This window comes from Leptonychotes weddellii, chromosome 1, assembly GCF_054177405.1.
Source record: "Leptonychotes weddellii isolate Sample4059 chromosome 1, ASM5417740v2, whole genome shotgun sequence".
Lineage (NCBI taxonomy): Eukaryota > Metazoa > Chordata > Mammalia > Carnivora > Phocidae > Leptonychotes > Leptonychotes weddellii.
The window spans coordinates 3,161,229-3,172,100 of NC_138369.1; the positions used below are offsets into that span (position 1 = coordinate 3,161,229).

The 10,872-nt window shown below is 58.8% G+C and overlaps 1 protein-coding gene across 1 annotated transcript in view; it reads right to left on the reverse strand.

Annotated features, from left to right (window-relative positions):
* PTPRS (protein tyrosine phosphatase receptor type S) overlaps positions 1-10,872 on the reverse strand; it is a 67,024-nt gene that overhangs the window by 15,099 nt on the left and 41,053 nt on the right. The window contains exons 12-17 of the mRNA XM_081805236.1: positions 6,855-7,160; positions 5,385-5,578; positions 5,192-5,218; positions 2,654-2,771; positions 377-982; positions 3-291 (exon numbers count right to left, since the gene is read on the reverse strand). Coding sequence (XP_081661362.1) covers positions 3-291; positions 377-982; positions 2,654-2,771; positions 5,192-5,218; positions 5,385-5,578; positions 6,855-7,160 — 1,540 coding nt within the window. The remainder of the gene's footprint in view (positions 1-2; positions 292-376; positions 983-2,653; positions 2,772-5,191; positions 5,219-5,384; positions 5,579-6,854; positions 7,161-10,872) is intronic.

A 10,872-nucleotide genomic window follows, 5' to 3' on the forward strand; every position in this document is an offset into this window, starting at 1 on the left:
CGGGGTGGGCCGGTGGGGTGGGGTGGGGCGGCCCAGGCGCTCCCTGTCCTCCGCTGTGCCTGTGCCCATGGCCTTCCTGCCTGGCCCTGCCTGGCCCTGTCCCAGGTCCCTGCCGGGGTGGGGGGAGACGGCGCTGCTGCAGAGAGGAGGAGGAGCAGGAGGGGGGAGGGGGAGGGGGGTCGGTGGGGGCGGTGGTGCCACCTAGGCACGTCCCACCTTTGCCAACGCCGGAGCCTCGGGGTCCGGACTCGCCTCGAGTGTCCACAAGGAAGCAGAAAAGTGACCACTTACCTGGGCGGGGGAGAGGGAGGGGGCTGGGGCGGGGGTGGGCACGAGGCCCGGTCCGGCTCTGGTGCGGGGATCGCCGCGCGCCTACCTTGGTCCCGCAGGAATGTCCGGTAGCGGACGGGGGGGCTGTAGGGGCCGGGGCCCTGGCGCGTGTGGGCCCGCACTTGGAGGTCATACGCCGTGTCGGGCTTGAGGCCCTGCAGCGTGAGCACATTCTCGGCGCCCGCCTCGGCCGCCGCCGGCAGCTCGGTCTCTCGGGCGGGGCCCAAGGCTCCGGCCTCCCGCACAGCCACCGTGTACTTGACAATGGCCCCGTTGCGCTCGGCGGGCACGGGCGGCAGCCAGCGGAGCAGGACGGTGCCAGCTGAGGCATTTCCAGCTGCCTCGAGGATCTGCGGGTGGCCACGGGGAGTGTCCTCGGGGATGCTCAGGACCTCGGCCGCCTCCTCGCCCAGGCCTCCTCGGCTCCGGGCCGCCAGCCGAAACACGTACGTGGCCCCTTTATGCACACCCAGCGCTGTATAGTGGTCCTCGGTAGGTGGGAACTCCAGTGTGGCCAGGGGCGAGTCCTCACGGCCGAACTGCAGGCGGTAGCCCAGCACCTGGTCCTCGGTGGTGCTGGCTGGGGGCTCCCAGCGTGCCAGCAGGCTGCCCTCGGGGGTCTGCTGCACCGACAGGGTGGGGCGGCCCAGCACTGCGGGGAGACAGGGGGCGTGTCAGGGCCACGTGGCCCATCCAAGTCGGGCAGCAGGGGGTGGGGCTGCAATTTTTATTTTATGTATTTATTTTTTTAACGTTTTATTTATTTGAGTGAGAGAGAGAGATAGAGAGAGAGCACAAAAATGGGGAGGGTCACAGGGAGAAGCAGACTCCCTGCTGAGCAGGGAAGCCCGATGCAGGGCTCGATCCCGGCACCCCAGGATCATGACCTGAGCTGAAGGCAGACGCTTAACTGACTGAGCCATCCAGGTGCCCCTGGGGCTGCAATTTTTAAAAGCGGGTCTCAGGGACGCTGAACTCCGAAGCAAAGACTTGAAGGAAGTGAGGGAGGCAGGAAGACCTGGTGGAAATGGTGTTCCAGGCAAGGAATAGCCTGTGCAAAGGCCCCGAGGTGGCACTGTGCTGGGTGAGTGGAAGGAAGAGTGAGGAGGCTGGGGACTCAGAGAACCCGATAAAGGAAAATGTTTTCAGATGCCAAAGCAGGTCCTCATACGTTTACCTCTTCTTCTTATTCATAAGTCACTCATCTGTTGTCTCACTGATTTGCCCCTTGCCTCCTGCTGGCACGTGATTAATACCCATGGGATACAGGAATGTTTCAAAACCCTGCCCTTGCCCCAAGGTTCTCATGGTCTGGGTAGTAATCAATGTGCCAAGGTCCCAGTAAGTCCGGCAGGAGAGAAGCTGTACAAACAAAACCAGTCTTCTCCTCTTGCAGGACTTATCAGGACCTTTCAGGAACCGTGCTCTGAGCAGTCATAGCATATGCAGTGGGTCTGCTTGGCAAGCACGGCTGTAGTGCAGTGTCCCTGAGAGAAGAAGGAAAGATCAGGGGAGGCTTCTTGAAGGAGGTACATGGGTGCTGGACACCGAAGGATACAGAGACTAGGCAGACGGAGAGAACAGCATGGACACGGACCGGCGGCAGCATGGGGAGGGGCTGTGTCCAGCTGGCATGGAATGTCGGGCTCTGGGGCTGAGGGAGGGTCCCTGGGGAAGGGGTGGGTGCGGGATGTGAGGTGGAGGGCTCAGGACCTGTCATCCCTGAAACACCCTTGCCTGGGCTGTGCCATCTGTCCACAACACCCTCCCCTTACGTTTTCATGGCTGCCTCACCCCCTCCTCAATGTTGGCTGAGGTAAAAAACAGTCCCTTGGGACTGATGGTAGGGGCCTGGCGGGGCCAGAAAGGGAAACTGAGGCAGGGCTGCTCGGAGAAGAGGCTTCATGGTGCAGTGGGGGCGATGGGCACACCACCTCCAAACAACGCACCCAGGGTGATCAGAGCTGTGATGTGGGAAGGGGGGCGCTGGGGCTGCCCAGGAGGGAGCACTGGACCGAGACTGTGGGCAGGGGGCAGGGTGAGGAAAGGTATCCAGGCAGAAGGAACAGCCCGGGCGAAGCCGGGACGGGACGGAGGCCTAGTCATGGTTTCCATCCGGCTGGAGCTAAGCAGGCAGGGAAGCCAGTGAGGAGGAAGTTGTGGGACTGGCTGGCCTCCTGAGTGGCCCCCACGCCTCTGATCTCACTGGCCCCGCTGCCCAGTGCTCTCTCCCTGCATGAGCTCAAAAACTCCGTGGCATGCTCTGGGGGCAAAGGGCCATGGTGGGGAGGGGGGTGAGATGGGGGCGGGGGGAGGATCCTACCTGCTCCCTTGGTCACGACCACCTTGGGTTTGCTGCGAGCACCATCACCTTTCATGGTGTAGGCGGCTACCGTGATGGAGTAGGCGGTCTCAGGCTGCAGGTTTGTGATGACCATCTCCTGCAGGCAGGGATGGGGGGTAAGCGATGCAACTGGGGTTGAGACCGGCCCTGCCCACCCCCCCTCCCAGGGCCGGGGTCAAGCAAGGTGGACGTGGGGCCTGGTCTGCAGGCAGAGGCGCGTATCCGAGCTCATGCACAGACCCCAACACACCGCACGTCATGCGAAGACGGGCACATGAAGCCTGATACCCCATCACCTTCCACCTGGACCAGCGCTGTCCCCTCCACCTCCCATCCCCTGGCAAACACCCTTGCCCCCAGTCCGTCCTCCCCACAGAGGCCACCAGAGGGCGCCATGAGCACCCCAGTCAGGTCCCGCCCTGCTCTGCCCACAGCCCTCCAGGGCTCCCACCTCCCTGAGGTAGAAGCCCAAGTGGTTCACTACCTGCCCCCACCTCCTCCCGCTCTCCCCCTCGCTCACTCTGCTCCAGCCACGGGGCCTCCTCACTGCTCCAATATGCCAGGCACACTCCCACCCCAGGGCCTTTGCATGGGCTGTGCCCTCTGCCTCCACTACACCCTCTGGTGTGCTGGAGATGCCCTCTACCAGGCCAGAGAGCCAACAGTTAAATTCTCAGGAATTTTGCAAGCCAGTATTAAACACAGCCATTATCAGAAAGTAAATTATATAAACGTACTGATAAATGAGAACAAAGATAATGAATACTCAAAACCCACCCTCTCCTAATTGTCTTACTACATTTCCCTGTAATCGATGCTCTGGAGGTGATTCTGTCTCCTGTCTAAGGCAGAAAGCTACAGGGTGATGAGCTACTCGAAATTGACACGGTGGGAGTATTCACATCCCAGAAAGAGGGGGAAGCTACAGATCAGGACTGCCCACCCCCCAACCCAGAGAGCTCATCAGTAAACCTTTACACCACCATCTAGACGCCGCCCCAGCCTCAGCCATCACTAGACACGTACAGTTGACCTTGGACAACGTGGGGGCCAGGGGCGCCGACCCCTGTGCAGTTGAAAATCTACACAGAACTTCTGACTTCCCCAAAAACTCAACTACTATTAGCCTCCTGTTGACCAGAAGTCTTACCAATAACATAATTGACAAATACATCGTTTGCACGTTATACGTGTTAAGATACCGTATTCTTATGGTAAAGCAGCTAAAGAAAAGAAAGAGGAGGTCAGGAGGAAGAGAAAGTACATTTACAACACCGTACTGTGTTTTCTCAAAAGTAAATGGGCAGGTAAGTGGACCTCCGCCGTTCAAACCCGTGCTGTCCAAGGGCCAAGTGTATTTGTGTCTTGTTCCAGTTAGCTGTCCTCTCCCACACTAGACCGTGACCCCCAGGAGGGCAGGCTCAGGTCTGTCCTGGTCACCGCTCAGGAAATTAAGGCTTGTCCCACAAATGTCCGAGCCACCCAACCTTGCACACATTTCGGCATCCACCCTCACAGTCACATGTGTGCCCAGGTCCCCACGCATGCACACCCACAAACACGGTCCAGCATGCCTGGGGGCTGGGGGGGGGCCCAGGTCAGGAGCATGAGGAGGGGGACAGGGATGCACAAAGAGAGGGTCTCCTGCCCCTGAGCCTCACGTTCAGTCCCTCCCAGGGTCTTGGTGGGTGGGAGGGGCTGAGCTGGAGCCCTTCGTGGGAACTTACGCCTCCAGCCGGGGGTAGGGAAAAGGCAAAGCCTGTGTGAGTGAGTGAGTGAGGCTGGTGTCAGTTTAACATCAGACTTGGGGCTCTCAGAAGAGCCGCCCCTCTGTGTTAGGGCAGGAAGACAGCCCAGGGAGAGGCAGCAATTTGCCCCAAGTGCCACACAGCCAGCCGACTGCTTCAGGGCCTCCGGAGAAAGCTGGGGTGGGGGGGTGGGGCTGATGGAAACAGTCCTGCAGGCCTCCTTCCCCACCCACCCCAGGGCCCACTGACCCTCTCATCACTCAAGGGCCACGATGAAGTGGCTGCTTTGGCCAGAGAGAGAAACTTCGAGGTCAGAGAAGACCGAGACAGGTGTTAAAAGGGTCTGGCTGGGTTGGAAAGTGGCCCAGTTTGGATCTACCAGGCCTGGGTCCAACAGGGGAGGTTGTGGGGTGCAGGGATGGGTTAGGGCTGCAGAAAAAGCTTGAGCGAAGGTGTGGCAGTGAAAACCGTGACCAGAGCAAGGTTGGGGGCTGGGCAGGAGGGGCACCGTGTGAGCCGGGTGGGTCAAGGGCCCATCCAGGTAAGAGAGCTAATGTATACCCTCTGGGTCCAGGACCCCAGCAGGGCTCCTACGCCCATTTGCCTGATTGAAAACTGAGGCTACAAGCTCCAAGTAACCAGTAGGCATCTGCGGCCCAGGGGAGAAGATCCTCTTACAAGAGACGTGCAGGGTGGGGAGGGTGGGGTGTCACATCACTGCACGGCCCGTGGGAGAACACTGCAATGGCCGGGCAGGGGTGCTACTTACATATTCGGCTGTGTCGTCCGTCTCCCACTGAGCGTGGGAGGAGGTGGCAGGGGAGAGAGGAGTAGGTGAGCAGGTGGCCAGAGAGAGAGAGAGAGAGAGAGAAGCAGGGAGAAGGCAGGAGCGCAGGGTCTGGGTGCCGCCCCGCCCACCTGGAGCCCCGCCCACCCAGGCCCCGCCCCGGAACCCCGCCCACCTGGGCATCGGCCAGCATGATGTCCTTGATGCGCGGTGGCCCGCGGGCCTCGGCGCCCTCCATGCGTACGTAGTGGACCTGGTAGCCGCGGATCTGGCCGTGTTGCCGGCCGGGCGCGGGTGAGCGCCACAGCACGCGGATGGCCGTGGCGTTGAGCGCCTCCGCCTCCACCTTCCGCGGCGGCGCGCTGGGCACTGGCGGGGGCAGGGGAGGGGCGGGCAGGGCCGTTACTGGGGCGCCTGGCCCTGCCCCCGGGCAGCACCGCTGCCCGATGCCAGGGTGCCAAGTGGCTGCCGGTTAACGTGGTGGTCTGAGCGCTCACCACCAGCCGGGAGGGCATGCCTCCTTCATGGCTCCCGCAAGCCTGGGGGGGGGAGGGGGCCCAATGGTGTGCCCCACTTACAGACGGTCCACTGAGGCCCCCCAGAGCCTAAGCCACCTGCCCAGGGCCACATGACACAAGTGGGCCCTGCACGCCCCGTTCCACGGTCATTACCCACCTGCCTCCATCCTAACAGCATCCCTTCTGGGCAGGGGCTCTTATTCCCATCTTATGGATGGGGAAACAGGCCCGAGAGCTGGGCCCTCGATCGCATGGTTAGTAAGAAGCAAAGCCCTGGTCTGAACCCAGTCCGGCTGCATGTTCCCATGCATCCCAGTATGCGGCCAGCCCCACGGATCACAGCTCTTCCTACCCAGCCACACCCCACACTCTGGCATGAACAACTGCTCCATCTCTTCCCCACTCTTCTGACCCAATGTGGGGCTGCCGACCGGACCTTTTAGGCCATGGCTCGGAAGGCAAGCCGGGTTCCCAAGGCCAAGGAACTGCAGTTTTGTTGGAGAAGCTGCTTGCCTTCATTTCTCCCCATGCCCCAGCTTCTACCAACTGACTCCAGACCAGAGCCTCACCTCACTTTGCAGCTCAAAACTTTCTAGCTGGAAAGTCAGCCAACAGCGGGGAGGCTGACACTGCAGAAACTGGCCATTGCTACAAATCGGGCTCCGTGCCCCAGAAGCTGGTTGTTAAACCTCACCAGCGCGCTGCAGCCCACCTACTTGCCAGATAGGATGGCTCGGACCGAGGACGCTGCAGATCCCGGCTTATCCCCAGAGTCTAAAAGCTAGGTTTCTGGGGTCAAGGACCCTACGTTTGTTGCAAGTGCTGCTGGCCGTTTCCCACACTGTTTCCATTCTTTCCACCATCGGACCAAAACATATACGGGCTGCCAGCTTAACTTCCCAGGCACAAGGCTCGGGAGAAAATACTGCCCGGAAGGTCTAGGATGGAGCATTCCAGGATCAAGGAGCCCAGGATTCCGTGGGGAGGCTGCTTGCTTCATGTCTCGCCCTCCAGATTGTGGCTTCTACCTTTTGACCACCAGCCAGCCCCGTTTTGCAGAGCCAGAAGGTGCCGAGGCGCGGGGCGGGCTGGGGCCTGCGGGGTCCCCGGCTGGGGCCGGTGCTTACCGTCCTCGTCGGTGCGGATGACCACGGGCGAGCTCTCGGGCCCTGGTCCCACCTCTGTGTGAGCGACAGTCGTGATGCGGTACTCGGTCCACTTGTCCAGCGCCTCCAGCAGGATCTGAGTGGTGGTCGGGGGGATGCCGTTCACCTCCTTGGGTTGCGGATCCTCCGAGCCCAGCGGTCGGTAGCGGACGCTATAGCTCACCAGGGCCCCGTTGTGCGTTTCCGGCGGCGGTGGGCGCCAACTTACCAAAATGGCCGTGGAGCGCGTGCTGACACATTTAACATCTTGAGGGGGGGCTGACGGTTCTATTGGAGGGGGGAGAACGTGGGGGCAGGGAGGGGAGGCGGGATGGGCGGGGGAGGGGGCGGGGAAACAAAAGATGGGAAAGAGAAAATAAAACAGAAGATGATAACAAACAAAACAGAACCAAACCAAAGAGAAAGTCGAACCCAAAAGAAGTGGGTGTCAACCAAAAGTGAGATGGACGGGTGGGGGTGGGGGCCGGGAGGGCTGGCCAAGAACACTGCGCTCAGCGCCCGGGGCTGCACCCCGGGGCACGTAGGAGGCCCTGCGGAATAGCGGTAACATCCCCGTTCATGAGGCACCTGTCATGCACTAGGCACGGTGCCAGGGGCATCACAGAGTAACAGTAAAAGCATCTCTTTATCGAACCCCTACTATGTGCCAGGCACCACGCCAAGGGCGTCATTGAAGACCAGTAATTGGACCTATTTATTGAACACCTCCTGTATGCCAGGCCCTGTGCCGGAGGAAGAGCAAAAGCTCCATTAGGCACCTACTGTGTGTCAGGCACCACGCCAGGTAATTGCAATAAAAGCCCCATTTATCAGACACCTACTGTGTGCTAGGCATAGCGCTGAGTTTTTTTATAGGATAACAGTAAATGCATTTATTGGCTGAACACCTACTGTGTGCCAGGGGAGTGGCGCGGCCAGGGTAAAAGCAGTAAAAGCCCCATTTATTGGGCACCTACTGTGTGCTAGACACAGTGTAAGAGCTTCACAGGTTAATGGTAAAAGCACCTATGTACTGAACAACTGTTCTATGAGGGGCCCCGGAGGCCATCCCGTGGCTTACTTCAACTTAGGACCACCCTCTCAGCCTCACTTGGAAGACAAAATAATGTCCGTGTCTTGAGCACCTACTGTGTGCCAATTAGCATGCCAAGGGCTTTGTAGGGTAATAATAGAAGTGCCCGTTAGCCGGGCACCTCCTGGGCTGGTCCCAGGCTCAGGACTTTACAGATGGTACAGCCCTGATGAGCACCTACTGTGTGCCAAGGTTTTTACAGATCATATAGTTCCTCTGGCACCACACTAAGGCCATCATGGATGGTGGCCAACTCTTATTTATTGAGCGCCTACTATGGGCTGGGCATCAATAGCCCTCCAAAGATAAAAACAGCAGTTGCCATTTACATGGAACCTACTCCATGCCAGGCACTTTATCAGATAACAGTAACAGTCCCCACACAATGAGGACCTACTACGTGCCAGGCCCTGTGCTAGAGGCCTTACTGAATAAACAGCAACCGTCCCTACCTATTAAACACCTACTACGTGTTAGGCACTGTGCTAAGGGCCTTGTAGAACATTAATAGCCCTTGCTTCTTAAGCACCTACTGTGTGCCGAGGTCTGTGCTAAGGGCCTTCTATATGAATGGTAACAGGTTTCACTTCTTGAGCACCTACTGTTTGCACACCCAGTGCCAAAGGCTTTGCAGATAACAAGGTCACGTTTTGAGCAAAACCTGTATACTCGAAACCACACTAGGCCCTGTCAGACGGACAGCGGCTCTTATCTGAGCACCTACTATGTGCCTAGAGCCAGGCCAACCTCCTTCAAGAAAGTGCCACTTACTGAGCACTTACTGTATGCCAGCCATTCTGTCAAGGGCTTCACGGAACAATACTCATAGCCCCCGTGTTTGGGGCACCTACTGTGTGTGTTAAGGGCTTTATGGGAATAACATTAAGTCCCCATCTGCTCAGTACCTACTACGAGGCTGTATGAAGGCCATTCCTGGTAATAAACCTCACAGTCTGTGCATCACATCTTCGGCACACCCCATTCCCCAAGCCCTTTACACTCAAAATGTGTCCCCGATGATACATCATTTAATTCTCAAGACGCATACATGGCCAGAACCATCACCCCTCCAGCCTCATTCCACATTACACGTGGGGAAATCAGTTTGAAAGCCCAGCTGCCTGGTTTTCTATGATCATCGGTTATGTACCTACTGGGTGCTAGACCCCACCTACCCTGGGTGCTTTTCGCATATCACCTCCCACTTTACAGATGAAGAAACTGAGGCTGGAAACAGCAAAATTGCCTTGCCAAGGGCATGTGGCAAGAGCCAAGATTTGAACCCAGGCTCAGCTGTTGTCCAGGGGCTATCTTGAGTTGAGAATGGGGACTCAGACCTCAACCTCAGGCCAGCTGAGGATGGCTGGAGCCACATGACTTCAACGGCCCATGGCTCCAGAATTTTCCTTGCCTGCAGGGAGGCCCAGAGAGACCACTGGCTTTGCTTCATGTCGGGGCACAGAGAACCCTTACCATCATGGTAGCCCCATTTGTTCACTGAGCATGTGTTTAGACAGGACTTGGTTCGTGCATACCCCATGCCGGGGCCACCCAGAGAAGAAAGAGAGGCCCCTATCCTGAAAGACATCAGACTACCAGATACCTCAGAGGCCTCTCCAATGGCTTACTTCAAATAGAACGACCCTCCGGCCTCACTTAAAGTGAAATGCCGGCGTCCCCCTCCCCTGATACCAGACACTTGGGGCCCTCTCCCCCCATTTCTTGACCAGCCACCCCAACCAAAAGTGCCTGGGGGAATCAGGCAGGAGGGGAAAAACCAACCAAAGAATGTGCTGGAAGGAATGGATTCGCTGAGAAAGGGGGAGGAAAAATAAAATCAAAACCATAATAAAATAAGAAACAACGGTGATGGTGATGATGATGAGAAAAACCATAATAAAAGAAAGAAAGACGCCTTCCAGAAAACTCCCAGTCTGGTTACCTACCTTCCACTCTTCAACTGCTAACTTATAAGACTTTCTTACGAGGGAGGGAGTGGCCGAGTGCTGAGCTATAAGGCCAGACCGAGCTCTGGGTGGGTCTCCGGACGCAAGCGGGCCCAAGCCCTGCTCTGGCCCCCAGTGTGGGCACGCCGCAGTTCCAGACTGGTGCCGACGAGGCGGGAAGGTGAGACGGTGTGGGGAGACCCACGGCTGAGTGGTCTGGCCTCCACCTACCCTTGAGTTCAGCCTAAGAAGCCTGCAGTCCCCAGGGGGATATGCCTGGCCCTGAGTCTTGCTGCCAGTTCTCTCGGGCCCCACCCGTCTTGGCGCGAGAAGCGGGGAGTCCCTTCTCCCCCACTCCCTGTCCTGGGCCGCCCCGGAGGTTTCAAGTGGCTGGGCCAAAGCCGCTTTCTTGACGACCACGGAGGCCGCCTCCTTCACAATCCGGCCCAACCTGCGTGACACTTGGGGGGGTGGGAGGAGGGTGTGACGGACCCACGGACAGGCGTGGCGGGCAGGTAGTTCCAGATTCCCCATTTCTGGGCGGGCGTGGCTCTTGACCGTGGAGTAGAAAGTTTGCGGGGGGAGCGCTCAATTTGGGCTCTGGACTCTGCAGCCCAGAGCTCCTGGAGCACAGGCTGGGGAGCACGCAGGGTGGGCCGTTTTTGTGAACCTGCTTGAGACCAGCGCGTACTCACCTTCGCGGCACCCGTGCCGGTCTCTCTCACGTGGCCGCCAAGCCACAGGACACCCTCACTGATCGCCTCACGCACAAACACGCCCAGATGCCTGGGAGCTGCAGAGCGCTCGGCTCGGCGCGAAGGAGTAGGGAGGAGGGAAGGGGGCTGGGGATGGCAGGGGTGCTGTGTCTCCGAGGCCCCTGATCCCAGCGGCTCAGACACCCAGGCCCAAGCTGCCATCACTCGCCACTGACCGGTGACCCCCTGTGTGCACACACCGGGGG